This window comes from Vulpes vulpes, chromosome 14 (assembly GCF_048418805.1).
Source record: "Vulpes vulpes isolate BD-2025 chromosome 14, VulVul3, whole genome shotgun sequence".
Taxonomy (NCBI): Eukaryota; Metazoa; Chordata; class Mammalia; order Carnivora; family Canidae; genus Vulpes; species Vulpes vulpes.
This window is the reverse complement of record NC_132793.1, coordinates 139,773,922-139,795,615: the sequence shown is the minus strand read 5'-3', so window position 1 is coordinate 139,795,615 and position 21,694 is coordinate 139,773,922. Positions and strand designations below refer to the sequence as shown.

The window sequence follows — 21,694 nt, the reverse complement described above, 5'->3', positions numbered from 1 at the left end:
CGACCCACATAACTGGACAGACGCCGACGGCTGCTCACGGACACGCCCCCGTGGCGGCCGAGCCGGGCCGTCCCCTGGCCTCCGCGCGCTCCCTTCCTCCGTCCCGCCCTCCCTCTCCTCCTTTTTCTGTAGGACTTGAGTGAGCTTCTAAGATGAGCGAATGAGAAATGCAGTTGTGGAAAGCTTGAAGCGTGCGACACCGTAGATCGGATGCCACGCGCAGCCGCTGTAGTACTTCTGAGGTCCGCTGTCCCGGGGTTGCATGTAACCACTGCTGTCCCAGCACCAGGGTCACGCCGCGTGGGCCGCGTGCGTCCCCAGGCCCATCCCTGGCGAACGTGCTGCTGGCTCCCCTGGGCAGGCGGGTGGGAGGGTCCGTGGACGGGTCTGTGGGGGGGTCTCAGAATGAGCCTGCACGCGGCCCTGTGGCCTCCAGCCTGACCACTGGGTCCTGGGGGCTCCCGGGTCCCCAACCTCAGCCCCGCTTGGTGCCTGTGCCCGTCTGGCCCCTGCGTGGCCCAGAGCCCGGCTTGGAGCCTGCGTGCTCGCCGGGTGGGCTGTGAGGAGGGTGCAGAGCCGGCGTCACGGAATCCAGCTCCTGTGTGTGCTGTTCCCCCAGAGGCCCCAGCCCCCTCCCGGGGCTCCCCGCCTCCGGAGCCTGCGCAGGCCTCCATCCTGTCCCCTTGGGCTGTCCCCCGCCCGCCAGCCCCGGGCCTTGGTGACGCCAGCCTGGCCCTGGGATCCACCCACGTCTGTGCTCCGCGCTGGTTCCTCAGTGTCCTTGGTTCTTGGCGCTTTGAGCTGCTGGTGTGCGGGGGCCAGGGGCTCCGTGCGGACAGCGTGTGGGTGACGCCCGGTGTTGTGTCTCCACAGGCTTCAAAATGTAGCAGAGGGCTCCCGGCTGCCATGGACAGGTAAGCGCAGCTTCGGAGCGTGGGGACGGCTGGCGGCCTCCTTGGGGAGTACTCCGTGGGACGCAGCCTCGGAGAACGTGGCTCCCGTAAACGTCCCGCGGCTACTTAGACGCGTCCGGGTTTTCTCCCGATGCTTGTGCTGGACCCTTGTGTCGTGTGCTGTGGGGGACGCTCCAGAGGCTCTAGACGGGACTGTGTGCATCGGGCCTGCGTGGCGGACACGAAGTAACGGGCTGTTTCTGTGCCAGAAAATGGACAGAGAGCGAGGGACAGAAGGGAGGCGCACAGGTGAAGACCCACGGGGCAGAGTGAGGCCGCCGGCGAGGACGCGCAGCATCGGAGCAGCAGCCTGAGCGCCCAATGCGAAGGCCGGAGGAGAGGGCCGCAGACATCTAGAGAGGTGAGGCGCCGCGCCCCCGGCTGCTGGGGGGAGCCCGCTGTGGACACGGCCGCGTGCTCACGGCCGCGCTGACCGCGGACGCCCACGGCCTGCCTCCGTCCCGCAACAGGGTCCGGGACCCACCAGCCCGGCGTCTCGGGGTTTGCTGGCGGGTGTGGGGTGTGGAGGGTGCACCACTCTGCTTCTCCGGCTCGTGCCCAGGGCTGCAGAGGGGCCGCCCGGTGTCGGGGACGGTGGCGGTGCCTGGCGTTGGGGCCCCGCGTGGGCAGGGCCAGCGGTCCGGCCGGGGCCTCTCCAGGCTGCGCTCGTGTCCTCAGGTGGGGGCTCTGCAGGCAGATGCTTCCCCTCAGGCTGGCAGGGCCGTCCCCTCTGCCAGACGCTGCCTCCAGTGACCGCCGTCCATGTTCCTGGTCCCCGTGACCTCCCTGGGGGTCACCTCCTCGGGTTTCCCGTTGGTGGGACCGTGTGTGCTCCTTGGTGAGGGTGCCGAGCCCTCGGTGGCCTGACCGGAGGCAGTGTCCAGCAACGTCCACGCAGCATTCCCACCAGCAGGCCCTGCTCCCGCTGCCTGGGGAGTGGGTGGGGGGAGACGTGTGGAATCCTCAGCGAAGCCTGCGTGGGTGACGCCCGAGCAAGGGTTGCTGCGCACGGAGGGTGCTGACTGCGGGCACAGTCAGCAGCTACAGGAAGGACCAGCGCGGGGTGGACGTGTGAACCCCTGCGTCCTGCTGTTGATGATGATCTGATCCGTCCTGTTCCCGAAGCTCCCGTTGTCCCCAGTGTGGCCGGTAGAGCCTTTGAGCCGGGGACGTGGGCCGCGGGTGCGCTCCCTCCCGGCCCTCCCGGCGGACAGAGTCTACGCTCACATGCGCACACACGTCTGTATCTATTCAGCCACTTGCTCGCCAGCAGAGCCCCCGCCGACCCCGGCCCCTCAACAGGGCCACAGGCCCTGCGTGGCAGCGTGACCCTGGGCTTTGTTTGGCTTCACCAATTCCTTCTCCGCGTCGTCGTGCTTTCGGTCCAGGTGCGACTGAAGCCAGCCCTGTGGGGCTCCCGCCGGGCAGCTCGGCTGGCCGGCGGCAGGGAAGATTTGTGGTTGCTGAGCTCGTTGCCGTGTGCGTGTCGTCTCCTTCGTGGCGGGTACGTCCACGGCGGCTCAGTAGAAGGTTGAGGACGAGAGAACGGTGCTCGCTTGGGGCCAGTGTGGGGCCTCTCGTGGGATTTCTGCGTTGGCAGGCCCCTGATTGCCACTGTTTGCCGGGGATGATGCCAGGAGGTGGTGCTGGGTTCCCCGGGGGTCAGCACCCCTCGCCGGCCTGGCCTGGGTCCCACGGCCCCAGGTGTGGCTGCTTCCTGTGGAGGGAGGACAGCAGGGCTGACAGCGCCCCAGGCGGCCGCGTGTCCCCGCAGGCGGGGGTGGGGTGGGTCGGGGCGCGGTCCGTCTGGCCGGCTGATCGCATGTCTGCTTGGCTGGCTGTCGGACCTGATGAGCGTCTGGGCGGGTGACAGGTCACCTCCAGGTTGCCGCTCCCCCTAGGCCCTCACCTCCTCAGCCGGCCCCAGAGCCCGGCCAGGCCCCCGTGCTGCTCAGCGCCGTGGCAGGCAGAGCCGGCCCTTGCCCTGGACCCCGACCCCCGACCCCCACCCCCGACCTCGCACGGATGGAGGCGGGTCTCAGGTCCTCCAGGTGCTTTGCTGTCTTTTCCCTTTTTCTTGAACGGCACTGGGCACTGGCGTCCTTCGGCGGCCTGGGAGTCGTGCACGCCGTGGCCGCCGGGTGAGGCCAGCCGCCCTCGGTGGTGCCTCGGTCTCTGTCGTATCTGCTTCTGCTCTTCGTGCGGAACCCCGATCGTGATGCCCTGAACCTGTTCTCTCGGTACTTACCGGAGCGGTGTCCTGTGTTGCTTTCCTGCTGCTGCTGTAACAAAGGAGCAGACCTAGTGGCGGCCGCGGCCCAGGCGCGTCCCTGACACTTCGGAGAGTCACAGGTCCCCAACACGCGCCCCTGGGCTCAAGTCTAGGCACCCACAGGGCTCCTTGGGCTCCAGGGGAGAACCGTTCCTCATCCTCTGTGGTGTCCGGGGCGCCGCACCCTCGGCTCCGTGGCCCGGCTTCAGGCCAGCCTACCGTCCCTCGCCCCCGACCCCGACCCTGCCGCTGCCCCTCGAAAGGGCCGTGTGAGGTGACGCACAGGTTCCGGGGTAGCCGTGAGCATCCCCGGGAGCTGCTGTAACTCCTGGCACGCTCAGGAGGTGCAGTGACACACCTGCCCTCTTGGAGCCCGTGGTCCAGGGGGAGAGACGGGTACAGCGGGGGGGAGGGGACCGAGACGGGGACCAGGCTTCAGCACGCTGGCGCGCACATGCTTGCACTTGGGGACGCCGTGTGTGTGCAGCGGTGCGGTCCCGTGGGTCAGTGGCAGACGAGCAGGCGGCTGGTGGGCGGGACACGCGTGTGCCCCCGGTCCTGGGGCCGGGCTGTGCTGGGCCAGGAGGCTCCTGAGGTCCTGGGGGGCTGGTTGGCTGTCCCTGCACAGGGCGCGGGACGGGAGGGGGCCTAGAGCCCCTGCGGTAAGCGAGGCTGCTCTCAGCCAGTCCGTGTGGCAGTTTTCCGTGGTTTGCCATCTTAAAGTTGCAGCGATCATCTTCCGAACGTGTCCCGTTATTGAGATAAGTTTTTAGGAACGGAATGGCTTCTGCCCTGTTTGGGTGTGTCTGGCCAGCGGCCCCTCCCTCTCCCGGGGCTTGTAGGATTGAACGTCGACTGTCCTGACCCTTCTTGGAATGACATGTGGCGTGACCCGCGAGTATGGACATGTCCCTGGGCTGCGTGCCCTTGTTTCCGTGTGTCCATACTGAGGCCTCATCCAGGGACCTGGCTTCATGTTCAGGTCGGCTGGGGTCGCCCTCACTGGCATCCCTTGGGGTCCTTTGTCCCCTAGCTTTACAGAGGAGCCCGAGTTCCTGCAGTGACCCCTCAGCTATGTCCCAGACCCAGCGCGGCCCGCCTGCTCCCCCAGCCTCTCCTCTTGCAGCTGCACCAACGTCCCTGACGCGCCCCCTACCCACTGACCTCAGCTCAGTCCTGCGCAGGAGGGGGTCGAGGAGTCCAGGGGGCGGGCATGCAGCTGGCTGAGGGGACTCGGGGGCACTTTGCAGTGTGCTGCCCGGCGGGGGTTTGGCGGGACAGTCCTGGCCCTCTAGGGGAGGCTGACGGCGCGGCACCACGTACAGGTCGAGCAGAGAGCCTCTGGCCTGCCGCTGGTCCAGGTGGGCAGCAGCCCCCATCCCCTGAGCCTGGGGAGGTGTGGTCACCTGACTGCCGCTGGTCCAGGTGGGCAGGTAGCCTGGGGAGGTGCGGTCACCTGATTGCCACGGAGCCCGAACCTGTGATGAAAGGATCAGGGGCGTCCAGCTCCTGCTTTCGGCTCAAGTTGTGATGTCAGGCTCCTGGGGTTGAGCCCATGTCAGGCTCTGTGCTCAGCATGGAGCCTGCTCCTCCCCCTGCTCCTGCTCGCTCTCTCTCTCCCTGTTCTCTCTCTCTCTCGCTTTCTAAAAATAAATAAATAAATCTTAAAAGAAAAAAGCAACACCTGGGAGTATTTCAGATATTAATTAAAAGTGATTTTCTCTTACAGAAGCCAAAGATGTTGACGAGAAAGATTAAGCTCTGGGACATAAACGCCCACATCACCTGCCGCCTGTGCAGCGGGTATCTCATCGACGCGACCACGGTGACCGAGTGTCTGCACACGTGTATGTGGGGAATGTTCTAGAACGTGGTCCTGACGGCCTTGGGGTGTGTGTGTGCACAGATGTGTGTGGGGAATGTTCCAGAAGGTGATCCTGACAGCCATGGGTGGGTGTCTGTGCAGGTGTGTGTGTGGAATGTTCTAGAAGGTCATCCTGATGGCTGTGGGGGGGTGGGTGTCTGCACAGGCGTGTGTGGGGAATGTTCCAGAAGGTGGTCCTGACGGCCGTGGGGAGTGTCTGTGCATGTGTATGTGGAGAATGTTCTAGAATGTGGCCTTTGACTGCTTCTAGCCTTGTGGTTTCCTGATACTTGGGTTTTCTTTCATTTTTCTGTTTTTCACCGAAAACTTTAAGTGGAAGCACAAAGCAAGACACAGAAGCAGGAATAAAGATCCTAAATCAGAAAAATTATTTCAAATTACAAATATTATGGGTAATTTCAGGTGAGGTATCGTTTAAGAAATTTCAATACGGGAAAGGAGTCCTAAGTGTGTTACGACACAATATTCATTTCCCAGGGACAGAAATGCTTATTTTTAAAATTTCCAAAGGAATTTCTTACACTTTCTAAGCAGAGGAACGTGGTTCGGGTCCTCGAGGCGCATACGCCTGTTGGATGGAGGGTGCGCTTGCTCGCAGCGAGGGGTGCGCGGTGGCCGAGGTCGCCGGGAGGAGCCCTTGGGGAGCCAGGGCCTTGCAGCAGAACCAGCGCCTGTAATCCGAGGACTTTGGATCATGTATTTTCCACTTTAGAAAATAAAATCTCGCCAATTTTGATAGAACTTTTATTTTAAAGGTGATTATAGATTTAGATGGTTATTTTCATTGAATTCTCTCCAATTTTGTTGTACATGGAAAATTTTGTGATTTTTTTCTTTTTTAAGACGAACATGAAAGTTGTGTTAGCGCCTGTGGGGAGGATATTGAGGCGAGACCCTGAGGGGCGTCCTGGTGGCTTCTGGGCTCCTGTGCCCGGAGCGCCTCTGCCTCGGCTAGGTTCCTGGGTCCCCTGAGCCCCACATGTCCTGTGTGCCGCCGCGCGGTGAGCGGTGAGCAGCCGCCAGCCTGGGCCTGCTGGCTGGCCAGCCTGGGAGGCCGGTGTCCCGTCACAGCCGCTGCGCGGGGGTGGCGGGTGCCAGGCAGGGCATGTGTGGAGCCCGAGCAGGGTCGGCCGCCCCGTCCTGGGCACACTTTGTGACGTGGGTGTGTTTCTGCAAACAGTCTGTCGGAGTTGCCTGGTCAAGTACCTGGAGGAGAACAACACCTGCCCCACGTGTAGGATCGTGATCCACCAGAGCCACCCGCTGCAGTACATCGGGTGAGTGTGTCGGCCCGGGCCCCCGTCAGCCTCGGCCTCGCCCGCGCATCAGGGACTCGCCCTGCCTCTGGCCCTGCGGCCGGCCACGTCAGCCCGGTGGGCGCTGTCCCCACGAGTTCGGGAGTAGTTTGTCACGTTGGGTCACTTGGGCACCTGGGGGCCCGCCTGCACTAAGCTGGGCTTCCCTGAGGCGGGCGGCGGCCTCGCTCCCCGGGCTGCTGAGGACCCAGTGCTCCTCGGCCTCGGGCATCTGGGCCGTCCTGCCACCGCCTTCTGTGGGTTTTGGGAACACTGGGCCCCCTCGGGATGGGCACCGTGTGTGTGGGAGGCTTCAGCAGGTCTGCACGACCGACCCAGGGCTCAGGCTGACGTGGGCAGGACGTGCTGGGGGGGCTTGTGTGTGGGGTTTGAAATGCCTTGTGGATCAGGGGGTCATTGTAAAGGAAGTACAGCGGCCCCCACCCCGTGGGGGCAGCAGAGGTGAGTGTGAAGATGTCTGGAAGGGAGAGCGCGTGTTTCCACCCCTAAGGTTGTGACGCCCGCAGCATGCACGGAAGAGTTTAAGAACGTGGACAGCTGGCCGCCGCGCAGCGGGAACCTCCCTGGACCGAGGCAGGAGCGAGCAGGCCTTGAAGCCTCCCGGCCGTGTCGTTGTGGCCAGGGCGTCGGGGTGCCCCATGGGCTCTCCCCGCCAGCCTGGGTGTCCCCGTGCAGCGAGCCCTCCCTCGTCCCTCAGAGCGGGCTGTTGGCGTGCGAGTCCTCGCGGTGCACGATCTTACCGCTGCGCCCCTGGGTGCTGTGGGCTGCGTCCTTCCCTCGGAGGGTGTGTGCGCTCCTGCCCGGATCCCCAGTGAGCACGGGCCTCGCCCCACACGGCAGCTGGCCGCTGAGGCTTCTGGGAGGCGTCTGTTCCCACCGCACGTCCTTGGTCTGGTGGGCCCTTTGTGGCGGCGTGTGTGCACGTTTCCTGTCCTGGGGTGTGGTTTCGTAGAGCACGGGGTGCCTCCTGGCGTGAACTGTGGAAGGCGGGTGGTGGTCGGGGCCTCATGCTGGCGGGAAGCTGTGGAGGTGCAGGTCCCCGGGTGTCAGGGCCCGGCCCCCGTGCTCTGGGAGGGCTGAGACCCCTCAGCAGGCCGCGGCCCTGGGGTTCCAGGCACAGCCTACCCTGCTAACTGGGGCGCAGCTCGCCCGGCGCGGTGGCTGGGGCCGTTGGCCTCGGCGTCTATGCCTTCTCTGCAGTGACCCGTGCGGTGACCAGGCCGGGGAGGTGCCCGGCCCCGAGGCCTACCATGGGCCCTGGGCTCCGGTCACCTTCGTGCTGAGCCTGTCCCCTGCTCCTCCCCCCGGAGCGCGGCCCGGAACTCGGGTGGCGCAGGGCGGTCGTGTTTCAGCCGTCCTGGGACCGACTCTGCAGCTGGTCAGAGCCTTGTCCTGACCCCGCGGGGGCCCTTCTGCTCTGATGCGCTCCAGCCGACCGCGAGGTTGCCGCGCAGGAAGGGTCTTAAGCTTTGCACCGGGGCCGCTGCGGGAGGCGGGAGCCGGGAGCCAGGCACCTTGGGGCTGCGGGATCCTCGGGGCAGCTCTGCACCTCCTCTGTGCGAGGACTTGTGCCACATGGCCTGACGGAGGACCCACAACAGAGTTACGGTGTGTGGCCCGTAGGACGGAGTGTGAACGTGGGGGCCATGGGGGCTCCCAGATGGGGCCTGGGTGTGGCCGACTCCAGGAAGGAGGCCCCGTTGTGTGCCTGTCTGCTGGCACCCTCCCCGAGGAGAGTGCCCCGAGGCCTCCACCCGGCCCTGTGGTCCTCGGCCAGGCGACGGTCGCTGTCTGTGCAGGACTCTGGGCCTGCGGGGTGGATGCCAGGTGCCGGAGCCTCGTGTGCACTGGGAAGCACGGCTGCCGGTTCACACGCTCCTGCCCGAGTCCTCGAGGTCTCCGTTTTTGTTTTGTTTTAGATTTCATTTATTTATTCATCAGAGAGAGAGAGAGGCAGAGACAGGCTCCGTGCAGGAGCTGGACATGGGACTCGATCCCGGGTCTCCAGGATCACACCCTGGGCTGAAGGTGGCGCTAACTGCTGAGCCATCAGGGCTGCCCTCGAGGTCTCCGTTCTCACGGGTGGGCTTTTTAAGTGGACAGTCACGTGACAACAGTCACTTGAATGTCTCAGTGATTTCAGTTTACAAATAGCAACAGAGGAGCGGGAACGGGCGCGAGGCACCGTCTCGTGTAGCCGTCTCAGGAAGCCTTCGTGGGCGGCTTGTGAAGACCACGCGGCCTGCCCACCTCATTCTTCGGAACAGTGCAGGCCGGGAAGCGCCGTGGAGGGCCGGGCGGGGCCGTCCTGCAGGGTCTGGCCTCTGTCCCCGTGACCCGCACTGTTCATAGGCCTTTGGAACCTGAATGAAATGATGCGCTAATTGGGGGCACACGGGACCTGCTAGCACACACGTCTGAGGTGCAGACTAGACGCAAAACTCAGCCAAATGTCAGATTTGCGACCGTGGAGTTGGGAACGTGCGCGGCGTGTGGCAGCGGCCTTGCTAACCTTGCCTGTTGTGTTCTCTTCACCAGTCATGACAGGACCATGCAGGACATTGTTTACAAACTGGTTCCGGGCCTTCAGGAAGGTGAGTGTCTGTGGGTGCAGCTCGGCGGCCGAGCGCCTCCGGGGGGCGGGTCCTGGCGGGAGGTCCCCGGGCCGCAGCACCCCTGTCCCGTCCCTCTGTGCTCACGAGCACCCACGGGTGGCCCCGCTGGGTGGCGGCCCCGATGGCGCCTACGCAGACTCTAGGCCAGTAGCCAGGGCGTCGGGAAAGCTTAACCGTGTTTAAAGCCGATGTCACTGAGGATTAAGTAGAAGCGTGTGTAGTGTGAATATCCCCAAGGTTGAAACGGCCATTGTCGTTAAGGCTTCCCTGCGGGGTGAACGCAGAGACTGTCGCTGCCCCTCTGTGGGGCGGTGGAGGGCCCAGGCCCCCCTGGCGGGCTCGCGGTGCCGACTGGTACAAGTCATGTTCGCTTTCAGGGATGGGCCGCCTTAGGGGGTTCACTCGGGCCGTACGTTCCCCTTGTGGTGTTTCAGAGCAGGGTTACCACCCGGGATGCAGCTCGCGGTGTTAGGTCAGCGGAGGGAGCGTCCCGCGTCCCGGGAGCTCGGTAGCGTTCCGAGTCCTCGCCGTCTCCCCAAGTGCATTTGTCAGGAGAATTTAAGCTCCCGAGAAAGCGTAGATGGGGACAATCATCCTTTGATACCCAAAAGTCTTTTGGTCCTAAGACCAAGAATACATCAAAATGCACACCAGCAACTTAAAAACTGGTTGCAGAGTATTTTCAACACATAAGTGGGCAGAGCCATGTGCGGAGCCCCATGTGTCGGTGACGCCGCGTCCACACCCCCCAGCTCACCGTCAGTCGTGTTTCATCCATGGCTCCTGCCGTCCCCTATCCCAGGGGACAAGGTTCTTCTAACACACCAGCTTTATAGATCTAGAAAGTTACGGGGACCCCGTGGCCCCACATACCGGTCGGTGCCCACGCTCGCGACTGCTGCACGAACGCCACGGGTCTCGAGTTTGCTCTCGGTTTCCGTTGGGTCTGGGTCAGGTGGGCCCCCGGCCTCCCCTGGCCCCAGTCTGCAGGCCTGGCCAGGTTCTGGCTGGCGTTTCGGCGAGCCCCCCTCCGTGGCTGCTGCATCTGAACCGGGGCAGCCGGCCTGTCGCTCATGTTGGCCCGGCCACCCCGCAGCAGCAGAGCGCCAGCCAGCGCTTCATTACAGGTGGTAAGACCGTGGCTGCTCCGGCGCCCGGCCCGGCCCAGCAGTGGGTGGACGCGTCCGCAGAGCCACCCATTGCTGCCGGGTCCCCGAGGCTGTGTCGCATCGGTGGACAGAGCTGCGCCGGCCTTCCCTGTGCACAGCCTGCCCAGCTGCCTTTCCGGCCCCGCCGGCCGCCGTTGGGTGGATGCTGACACGTGCAGCTTCTACAGCGCCTACTGGTCCCTGCCCTTTCTGGAGCCCACGCACTCCCACCGCTGGCCCCGGGCACCACCCTGGGAGCCTGGCATGGCCCTGCCGTCCGAGCCGGGTGGGCTCTGGGCTCTCTGGTCGACTTCCTGCCCCCGGCAGCTCCGGCCACGTCCCCACGGAGTCCACATGCCTTCCGTGTGTGAGATGCCCCGTGACGTGGCTGCAGTGCAGGTTCTGTTTGTGAGAAACGTGTTGCCCGTACGGGGTGGGGGGGGTCCTGTGGCCAAGCAAGCCGCTCCGTGTGGCGGGCGCCCCTGCACCCCCGAGCCAGGGTCTCCGTCCCTGTTTCTCCGACTCGTGGCCACTCGCTGTTCTTCATGAGAACATCTCTGCCTTGAGACCCTTCACGGCACAGCTGCTGTCTTGGCGCAGGCTGTGTGCAGAGGCTCGTCATCCTGGTCGCGCCCACGGTGCCTCCGCCGCCTGTGCCTGCCGCTGTCTGAGCCCTCGGCGCCGCGCCTCCCCGTGCTGCCCGCAGCTGCTTCCCTGCCAGCGTGGTGCAGAGCTGCTCGCCGGGCTTGGGCTGCGCCCCGTCCTGACCCTGGCCACGCGGCGGCTCGTAGGTGTCTCGTCCTCGGTTTAACAGGCGCAGAGGGCTGCGGCGAACACCCGTGTGAACACCTCCGCGGGTGTGGGGGAGCGTGTTTGCCTTCCTCTGGCAGTAGAGCCACGGGTGCTTCCTGTGGCCTCTGTTCCCGGCGGGAGCAGGGGTCGGCCCTGCAGCCCACGTCCAGCTCGCTGCCCCTCTTTACGTGACTTGGGAGCCGAGCGTGTTCTTTACGCTTGAAACTGTTGGGAAGAGGCCAACGGCGTGTGATGTGCAGGTGACGCTAGCTGGAATTCCATCATCCGCGGTGTTGGGGACGGGCGTGGGGACTCCTCCCTGCGTCCTTCGCCCCCGCCGCGCCGCAGGTACCGGTGGCAGGCTGGACGGGCGCCCCCTGCCGCACCACACGCTGCGGCTCTCAGAAGTGCGGCTGGGAGCTGCGCCCAGGCAGATCCCATGGTCGCCACGCGCCCCTCGTGTCGCAGCAGGAAAGGGGGACAGCGCGGGCCCAGATGTGGATGGTTTAGGGAGCGGTCCTACGAGCCGCCAGTGCCGCTGGTGCTGACCTGGGGGTGGACACAAGCAACGTCGGGAGGAGCGGAAACCTAACTGGGTGCGTCACCACAGCGGCAGGTCTTCACAGAAATCAGGGCTGAAGTTACGGCTCCAATCACAGCCAGTTTCTGGGGGGCTCAGCTGTCAGCCAAACGAGGAAGCTGCTCGCTGAGGCCTGCCCGTAGCGAGGGAGGCCGCGCACCCCGAGACAGCAGCTTGTTCCGGGGCCTCCGGGCACAGCGTGGCGGTCGGGGCCGCGAGGCAGGCGGTCTCAAGGGGTTTCCGGGGTGTCTCCGGTCTGCTCAGCTGCTGCGGAGCTCGGCGACCCAGGGACAAGTCTCCGAGCTGGCGTGCAGAGCCCCCGCAGGCGAGGGTGTCTTCAGGGGGGAGAGAGCTCGTGGAGCACAACCTGAAGTCTGTGAGGACGTGACCGCGGCGGTGGCCGGGAAGGTGCCTGGGAGGACGCCGGGCGAGCCGCGGACACGCCGTGAGGACAGACCTGCCTGGGTCACTGGCCACGGAGCGCTACACGGGGTCCGCCCTTTCCCGGGCGATGTCACCGTCCTTTGGAGGCGGAGGCCGACGGCCCGACCTCCCTTGCACACGGCCCCTTGGGGGCTGAGCGCGTGTGTGGGGTTTGGAGCTAAGGGCACAGGACACTGTTAGGGAGGGAGAGCAGCACCTTCAACGTGGAACCGCGGTCTGTGCCCCGCTCCTGCGAGACCGAGTCCACATTTCATAGCCCACTCAGGACTGAGGGGCGCTGCCGTGCTGCGCCAGTCGGGGGACGGGACAGCGGCCTGGGCCGGCACAGGAGCACGGGCTCCGCAGTCCACGCCGGCGGGCACACCTGCACCGATACCAGTGTTTCTGTGCAAAAGGACATTTTCAGAAATGAAATATGTAAAGATCCCAGGGATGAACGTGTGAAGGGTGTTGGGAACTGACAATGAGGAACACTGACTTTTAACCCCAGCGAAACAGATACTTGCCCCCAAAAGGAGCCTATTTTCCTTGCTGGTCGTCTATATCGTAAAAAATTGCACTTGGTTACGATTACTGTACTTTGAATTTCACGACTTCTGCTCCGGTTCCCCCCAAGGAGCTCCCAAGTCACTGCTGTCCTAACAGGTAAAATGCTTAACAGACTGAGCAGCCACTTCTCTTAGATCACAAGAGGGAAGAGGGGTGGACGCAGGGCAAACGGCTGCCCCAGGATTGGAGAGAATGACAGCGGCTGTGGGGCCGCGGGTCCCCAGGCAGGGACTGCGGACGGAGGCCTCCCTGGGAACCACGCTGGGCCGGAAACCTGTGCTGTGGCTGAGGAAGGGCTGGTGGCTCCGCGGGGACCGTTCGGAGAGAAGAACCTGCGGGGAGATCCACCCGGGTTGGCCAGGGCCCCACTTGGACCGCACAGAGGACCCCTCCTGTGCTCACAGCAGGGGCAGGACAGGGAGCCACTGTGACTTTGTTGGAGCAGGGCCTGGCCCCGGGAACCTAGGCAGCCCGCGCCCCAGAGGGGAGCCCAGCTGAGAAGCCCAGGGAAGCCGTCGGAGGGAGGCCTCGGCTCAGAGGAGCACGGAGCCCCCCGCTGTCCCTGCGCCCGGGAGGGCCTGGTCCCAGCCGGTGCACAAGACGATCAGGCTCCCCAGATGGAGGCTTTGAGGGCACAGACCGAGCCCCCGGACCAGACACGCCAGGGTGTCGGACGCCTCAGGCTGCAGTTGGAAACAGCGGTGGTGAACGTGCTGAGGCCCTACGGGAGGGCGGGGGCCGGGGGCTGCAGACCCCAAGAAGGAGGCAGAGAGGAATGGTGTCGTCACCCCGCGGTAGCGGACGCCGAGCCTCCGGGGGGCTGGTCCGGCAGGACTTGGGTGAGGAAGAACCCGAGGGCGGGGCCCGTCAGCAGAAGCCCCAGGGCCAAAACTGGAAGGGGCCACGGACAGGGCGACTCGGAAAGGTCACCGCGCACGGAGTGGGACGCAGACGCCGCACAGAGCAAGGGCGAGCTGAGGAGCGGGGCCGGGAGGATGTCAGACGGCCAGCCGCGCCTGGGACACGCAGGAGCGGGGGTGGGACGTGACCGGACTCCTGCCCCAGGGCCGCAGCGGTGAGCAGCCCGCAGGCACCGGGGAACAAGGCGCCAGCCTGTGGAGGGAGGTCGGGGGCTCGCGCTCTGTCGTGCGGAGGAACCTGGACGCACCCTGAGCGGGGAGGAGCAGCTGAGGAGGACGGGGGCAAAGTGAAGCTTTCTTTTTATTATTTGTATAAGATCTTATTTATTTATTCCTGAGAGACAGAGGCAGAGACACAGGCTGAGGGAGAAGCAGGTTCTGTGTGGGGACCTGATGCAGGACTCGATCCCGGGACCCCGGGGTCACGGCCTGAGCTGAAGGCAGGTGCTCAAAGTGAAACTGGAGTATGATCCGTCAGTGGCTGACGTGCCAGTGGCGTGTGTTGTTTCCTTCTCCCCACTGTAAACCTGCCGTGTCGTAGCTCAGTTGTGCCACTTGGCTCACGCAGCCCAGGTGTCCACTCCTGGTTGACAGGCCAGTGCCCTGAGAGTGATGTTGGGTCGTGGACATCCTCATCTTGGGCCTGATCCTGGCCTCACCTGTGTCAAGTTGGCCCTGGGCCCTCCGTCCCCTCCGTCCCCTCCGTCCCCTCCATGCCCTCCGCCCCCTCCGTCCCCTCCGTCCCCTCCATGCCTTCCATCCCCTCTGTGCCCTCTGTCCCCTCCATGCCCTCCATCCCCTCTGTGCTCTCCGTCCCCTCCATGCCTTCCATCCCCTCTGTCCTCTCCATGCCCTCTGTGCCCTCCGTCCCCTCCGTTCTCTCCATCCCCTCCATGCCCTCCATCCCCTCTGTGCCCTCCGTCCTCTCCATGCCCTCTGTGCCCTCCGTCCCCTCCGTTCTCTCCATCCCCTCCATGCCCTCCATCCCCTCCGTCCCCTCCATGCCCTCTGTGCCCTCTGTCACTGAGGAGGAGCTGAGGGCCAGGCTGGCGTTCGTATCACTGCCCTGGGTTCCCGCAGCACCCTAGTTACACCAGGGTCACAACTTGTGATTTTACCAAAGGTGAGATCATGCTGCTTGATCTTGCTCGCCATCAGGGGTGCTGCTCCCTCCATGGCAGACATACAGCCGGTGGCGCCTGGCTGGCTCCATCGGTTGAAGGTTCAACTCTTGATTTCAGCTCAGGTTGTGATCTCAGGGTCATGGGATTGAGCCCCGTGTCAGGCTCCGTGCGCAGCATGGAAGCCGCCTGACATTCTCTCTCTCTCCCCATACCGCTCCCCTGCTCATGTATGAGCTCTCTTTCTCTAAAATAAATCTTAAAAAAAAAAAGACTTGTATCTTTTTTTTTTTTTTTTAAGTAGGCTTCACGCCCAGCACGGAGCCCAGAGTGGGGCTGAACTCAACCCTGAGACCAAGATCTGAGCTGAGGGCGCCTGGGGGGAGCCCGCTTCTCCCCCTGCCTGTGTCTCTGCCTCTCTCTGTGTCTTTCATGAATAAATAAATGAAACAAAAACCCGACCTGGGCTGAGATGAAGAGCTGCCGAGGCGCCCGGGTCCGTGTCATCTTTGATGGCTGCACAGGGTTCTGCTGAGTGATGGCGCGTGCTCTTACCCAGGGCAGCAGATGAATGAGATCTCCCTCCTTGCCGCCCGGGCTCGCCCAGCCCTGCGTCTAGTGTGTGGCCCGAAGGCCTCCGCTGGGCGCGCGCCCCTCTCCTTACGCAGCAGTGAGGTGCTTGCTGTCCGATAGCTCACCAGCAGCACGTGGGGGCGAGCAGCTGAGGCCCCGTGGTTCTAGCTGCGGGTTACCGTGCTGCACACTTAGCCGGAACGTCTCTATGCTGGTGTCTTCCTGACGTGGAATATTGTTATTTTTCGTCTTTTTTCCATTCTGATGGCTGAAGAATTCTTAATGAGAATTACACAAGGTACGTGAGGCTGCCTCATTTCCACGAGGGGAGACTCCTCTGGCGCGGACCCGCAGGAGTGCACCGCCTTGGAGAGCCTGGGGGACGGCCTCACCGCCACGCACTGCATTTCACACGTTTATTCCCGAGCCAGCTCTTATAGGATTATTTAATTTCTTTCCAAGCCAATCCCAAATTTCCCAGACCAGCCTGGTTGGGCACTTGGCGCACTTGATTCCAGCGCCCCATCCGTCTAGGCCAGCAGCGCTGTCCCCGAGTTCGAGGGGCGTCCTCCTTCTGCCCGTTGCCCCCTGTGCCCACGCTCCCGCAGGGTTGGGCTGCCAGGTGTCGGCGTTGGTCCAGGATGGGGACGCGTCTCCCTAGCTCCGTGGAGCGCGTGGCACACGGGGCAGACGAGGGGCAGGTGGGCAGTGCGACCGGGTACCACAGGGTTAGCCGTACACAAGTGTGTTTCATGGGGTGAGTCTTACGTTACTAGTTGGAACAACTTGGGTTTAAATTTTGTTTGTTGGGGCCCCTGGGTGGCTCTGGTTGAGCGTCTGTCTGCGGCTCGGCCGTGATCCCGGGTCCTGGGATCGAGTCCCACATCAGGCTCCCTGCTTAGCGGCAGGGGGGAGGGAGTTTGCTTCTCTCTCTGCCTGCCTCCTGCTTGTGTGCCCTCCCTCCCTCCCTCTCTCTCTCTCTCTCGCTCAAATAAATATTTAGAATAAAAGCAAACAGATTTTCCTTGTCACCTGCTGTGTGGCCTGAGCAATGACCGGCTGCTCTGTTGTCTGGGCACAGGCTTTAGAGTCCCTTTGTGCTAAAAGTCGTGGGGCGGCCGCCTGCTGTCAGAAGGCGCCCGGCCCGTTGTGCTAGGGGAGCTGCTCTGGCCGGCTTGCTGGGAGCCTGCTGCTGGGAGCCTGCTGCTGGGAGCCTGTGGCGCCGGCCTCTGCACCTTAGGGACCTTCCCGGCTGTGGTGGCTGCCCGCAGGCAGCAGGGGGCGCTCCTCACCCACCGTGGGCGCAGCCGGGTGCCCTCAGGGTCGGCGGGTGGGCAGGCCTGAGCCCCAGATCCCTGTGCCACCGCAGAGTCGGGGAGCGTGGGGCAGACACCAGCTGCCAGAAGCGGCTGTCTTGAGTCTTGGGGGCGGGGGGGGGGGTCTCGCGGGTGTGCACACCCGGGCTGGGGGCTGCTGCTGCTGCACGGCCTCCCCTGCAGGATCGTGAGCATGGCCACCCCGATGTTGGGTCTGGGGCAGGGGTCTCGCGGGTGCGCACACTCGGGCTGGGGGCTCCTGCTGCTGCACAGCCTCCCCTGCATGCTCGTGAACGTGGCCACCCCGATGGGTCTCCTGGTGGCAGCCGTCGAGGCCCCCGGATCCAGGTTGTCGTTTGCTGCGATGCTCGCGAGCGGGGTCCTGATGGGCCCTGGTGCCTTCCTGACACCGAGCACGTATTTGTTTCCAACAGCGGAAATGAGGAAGCAGAGGGACTTCTACCACAAGTTAGGCATGGAGGTGCCCGGAGACGTCAAGGGGGAGACCTGTTCTGCAAAGCAGCACCTCGACCCCCATCGGAACGGTGAGTGGCCAGCGCGCCTGCTGCCCGCCATCCTGGGCACCCCCCGGGCTTTGGTGTGGTGCTTGTGGGGCAGCGTGAGGACCGGGTCCTGGACCAGGGTCCCTTCGGGTGACGGGGCGGGATTCCCAGGGACTGGGAGTGAGGTGCCGTGCAGAGGCCCCGAGAGGCGCCCAGTCCTGTCTTCCCTGATGGGGGCGGCCCAACAGTGCCTGGGCTCCGCGTAGAATCAGTGGTGGTGTAAGGTCCCGCTGTATTATAACAGGTTATTCAGACGTTTGGTGCCGTGCTGTTTTCCCCAGTGACCACAGCGGTTCCTCAGAGGGTTCCAGACCGCCCCGTGTGTTTCTGACCACGGCGCAAGAAAGCACAGGTCACGGCTGGCCCCAGAATGGCGGGGGGCGGCCGAGGCAGGGGGTGCCGTCGGGGACGGCATGTGAGGCCGGGGATCTCGTCCCAGCCACTTGCTTTCGATGGGGTCTTTGTTCCAAAAGTGGTGTTGGAACCCTAGAGGTCGTGGGAGCCGTGCGTCACCCAGTCGGTAGTTGGTGTACGAGGCATTGAATAGTACTGGGCGTGAGGGCTCTCTGCTGTCCGCCGGCCCAGGTGGCCTCGGCCTGCCGCGCCCTGGTGCACACGCCCGCGGACCACGTCCAGCTGGCCGCAGGCTCTCGGGCCCCGCGGCGTTTTAGCAGGTGCTTCGTAGACCAGCTGCCCCAGTTACGTATCCCTTTAAAGGTGCAACTGTCTTATTTGGATGAATCTTTGTAGCATTTTGACCATACTGTACGGTTAGAAAAATAAAAATAATGGTTTAACATTAGAAAGATAGAAAGATAACAGTTTAACATTCTGGATTTGTAACCCGGTGTCGTCTGTTTTTGCTGAAAGGTGAAACCAAAGCAGATGACAGTTCGAACAAAGAAGCAGCAGAGGAGAAGCAGGAGGAGGACAACGACTACCACCGAAGCGACGAGCAGGTAGACGGTGTTGGCCTGGGTGTGAGCCCGCGCGGCACGAGACGGCAGGAGAGGCGCGGACGCCCGCCGTGGGGCCTGCCTCCGTTTCTGAAGAAAAGGCCAGTCGCCAAGGAAGTAGACGCGGCCAAGTGCCAACACGTCTCCTTAGTTTCTCCTTCCTTATCTGTTCCTTTTAGTTGGCAGAGAAACATGTGCTTGCTCTGAAACATCCTGAACGTAAAAGAATTGAAGCCCAGACCCTGCACACGACTCCCCAGGTGGGGTCGCTTGGCGCCGGGCGCCTTTCCGTGCGCGTCGCGTATCCCGTACGACGGGGTCCAGTCGGGTCGCGTGTCACAGGGAAGGAAGCAGACAGCCCCGAGGCGTCTTCGCCAGATCAGAGGGAGCAGCGAGCGTGCGCTCCCATCCCAGTCCATGTGTGCCGCGCCTCCCAGCACCCTGAGCGGAGGGCTGCCGGCGCATCCACTGACAGCGGGGCCCTGGCGTTAGGACACAGGAGGCGCCTTCCCAGCTGTGCTCGGCGTGGCTCTGGGTCCCGTGCTGAGGAGGCGGGCGGAAGAGCCGTGCGCGCGAGCAGAGCGCCACCCCCGCGTCCCCGTCCCCCGCGTGGGCGTCAGGGACCCCGGCGGCAGGCGCTCGGCACTGGCTGCTCACGAGGGCGGGGGAAGATCAGCCTGCGGAATCCGTGGGCGGGGGTGGGAAGAACGTAGAGAACACGTAAGAGGGTCCCCAGGTCACGGGAGGGCAAGGTGTATCCTCGCCAGATGAGCCTCGGTGGTTGTGGCTCTAACTGCACGTAGAGCATCTGGGGGAGGAAACGCTCAGGACAGCCGTGCAGACGGGCGTTGGCCGCGTCCGGGTGTGTGTGCACGTGTGCTGGCAGGTGCAGCTTTATGTGCGTGCAGATCGTACACGTACGTGTGCCCGTGTGTGTTAAGTACGTGATTTAAGTAGTGTGGTTTGGGAAGAACAGAATAACAGGGTCTGAGTCTTCGGATGACACGGTTCTGGTCGAGATCTCAGGGAGCGAAACGGTGTGTGGACGTAGAGGTGTGGTCGGTGCCCCTGGGGCCAGGGGAGGACGGGCGGCCCGGTGGGCAGAGGGCTCCCTCGCCGGCCCCACCCCCGGCTCAGTTTCCCCTTCATTGCTTCTTATATTTCCGCGGTTTATTGTCAGTAATTTTTGCCTTTTTTATCCTCCACGGGCCGAGGATTCGTCTGTTTGATCAGTTGCTTTCAAAAGAGTCCATCTTTGGCTTAATGAATCTTCCTGGCCTCTTGGCTCAGTCCGTCCTTGTGGCCGCCGTGTGTGTGCACGCGGTTCCTGCCCTCGGCTGCGTGCGCGGGCTCCTGGGCCTCCACTTCCCCACCCGCCCCTCTCGGGCCTTCTCCCGAGTGCCCTCCGTCGTCCTCTCCTGCCGTTTGGAGTTCGAGTTTCTCATCTGGTTCTCTAGGAGCGGTGTCAGGCGCGCTTAAATGTCTATTTTATGGCCGTTTGTAGTCAGTCGGCGTCTGTAACTTCTCAGAACAAGACTGGACTTCGCCGCGCTGCTTGTCAGGCTTTGCTGTCCTTGAGCCTCAAAGCACCTGGCTCTGTTCTGAACACACTCTGGACAGGGCGCCTGTGACATTCCGGGCAGCTCGTCCTCATCCGCAGTCAAGCCGCAGGTGGTGCTCGGCCACCTTGGTGCTCGGTGCCTGCCCCAGCCCCAGCCCCATCCCCATCCCCCCCATCCCTGCTCCGTCCCCACCCTCATCCCCCATCCCCGTCACCCCCACCCTGTCCCCATTCCCGCCCTGTCCCTGCACCCATCCCTGTCTCCCGTCCCCCGTTCCCCACTCCCCTGCCCCATCCCCAGCCCTGTTCCTGCACCGCCCCCAGCCCTGTCCCGTCCCCCCGCCTCCCCCAGAGCAGCTCAGTCTCCTTCCCTGGGACAAGACCGCCCCCCCCGCCAGCTGCTGCCAGGTGGGCCTGCAGTAAAGGCCACATTCTGTAGCTCTGATGAGTCACTGAAGCAAACACAAGAAAATTAGAATATACACCTACTTTTTTTCTTTTTTTAAAGATTTTATTTATTTGAGAGCAAGAGAACACACAAGCAGGGGGAGTGGGAGAGGGAGAAGCAGACGCCCTGCTGAGCATGGAGCCGCACGTGAGCCTGGATCCCAGGACCCGGGATCATGACCTGAGCTGAAGGCAGGCGCTTCACTGATGGAGCCCCCAGGCGCCCCTACACCTACTTTTAAGCAGAAGAATTTGGCCCTCCTCTAGGGCCTGCTTCTGAGCAAATGGGCTGTCAGGTGTTCCCAGAGGTGCCCGTGACCTGTGGGGGGTCCCCCCCACACACACAGCGACGGAGCCGCCAGGTGAGGGCTTTGGGCTGTTGCTCAGGCTGTGCGCACCCCCACTCGCCGCCGTGGCTGGGGGCAGCACTTGGCCCGCACGAGCCTCAGCCCCGTGGGACAGCCCACAGACCCAAGCACCCTCGTCTGGGCCCCCAGCCAGGGAGCAGCAAGGGAGGTTGTCCCAAGGGGAGGGCAGGGAGGGCGGGCGGCCAAGCAGGGCCCGCGGAGGAGGGAGCAGGGGTGCTGGGGCTCCCTGGGGCAGGGGACCGGGCAACGGGGCTGTGCTGGGGGCTGGGGCTCTCCCCCGAGAGCAGGGGCCGTGCCCGGCTGGGCCGGGGGCTTCCCGTCCGTATCTGTAGCCATAAGCCGCGTAAACGGAACATGTGTCTTTCTACGACTGCCTGTCAGTCCCAGTTCCAGTTGTGAGAACCTTGAGTGTAACGCGGGGACTTGGTGCTGATGCCACGCAGCGTCCGTGTGCTGCGCTCGGGCCGTGCCGTGTCCCTGCCTGCTGGACGCTCGGGCCGAGGGGCCAGTCGCTGTGACCCCGAGACCCAGGCAGAGCGGCTGCCGAGGCCTCACTGGGCCTGTCCCTGCCAGGACGTGCGGTCCCCAGACGGGTCGCCCGCTTCTCTTCCTCAGTCCTGTCTTCGCGTGTGCTCCGGTCGTGCAAACGTCCCCTCAAGTGTTTCTTGGTTTTCCTGGTTCTTCTGCGTTTCGTTAAGTCGCCTACTCCGCCGTGGACTTGGTGCGCCGGGTGGCCTGGCTCTCCGCGAGAGCCGTCCGGGGCCTGCTTGTCCCGAGTCGACGCTCGTCATTATTCGGAGCCTTTGGGTCAAAGTAATTAAAACCATCCTCGCTTCCTCCGGTATCTCAGGAGATCTCCACACCCAAGGTTCTAAACACGTTCTGACGTTCTCTTACGAGCTGTTTTATTTTTTTTTTTATTTTTTTATTTTTTCTTACGAGCTGTTTTAAAGTTCCCCTTTCTACAGTGAGGTCGTAGGCCAGCAGCGGTGATCGTGGGCGGCAGGGCGGCAGGGCGGCAGGGCAAGCCTCTCGTCCTCCGGGTGGGCTCCTCCGCGTCCCCGGCTCCCCTCCTGCCGAGGACCTTCGCCCGCCTGCGCTCCGTCTGTGCTCGGGTCTGTCCTCGCCATGGCCCTGTCATCTGTGCTGGTGCCAAAACCACAGTCACATGTTGACTTGCGGATACTCCTAATTTTTCTTCTTCAAAATAATCTTGACTAATCTTGCCTTTTGCTCTTCGAAATAACAATTAGAAACCAACCTGCCACACTGCGTGGGCGACCCACAGAGACCTTTCTGAGAGCGACAGAGGATG

At 63.5% G+C, this 21,694-nt stretch overlaps 1 protein-coding gene across 4 annotated transcripts in view; it reads left to right on the top strand.

The window, feature by feature from the left end:
• PCGF3 (polycomb group ring finger 3) overlaps positions 1-21,694 on the top strand; it is a 49,357-nt gene that overhangs the window by 12,931 nt on the left and 14,732 nt on the right. For 2 of the 4 annotated variants that reach the window (XM_072738070.1, XM_072738071.1), the window contains exons 2-8: positions 874-914; positions 1,163-1,314; positions 4,955-5,072; positions 6,291-6,387; positions 8,965-9,020; positions 16,919-17,029; positions 17,918-18,006. In XM_072738070.1, the coding sequence (XP_072594171.1) occupies positions 4,964-5,072; positions 6,291-6,387; positions 8,965-9,020; positions 16,919-17,029; positions 17,918-18,006 (462 nt within the window). In that variant the 5' untranslated portion in view covers positions 874-914; positions 1,163-1,314; positions 4,955-4,963. Of the gene's footprint in view, positions 1-8; positions 243-873; positions 915-1,162; positions 1,315-4,954; positions 5,073-6,290; positions 6,388-8,964; positions 9,021-16,918; positions 17,030-17,917; positions 18,007-18,182; positions 18,264-21,694 lie in introns of those variants that run through there. The other 2 variants (XM_025996874.2, XM_072738069.1) reach the window with 2 other exon arrangements.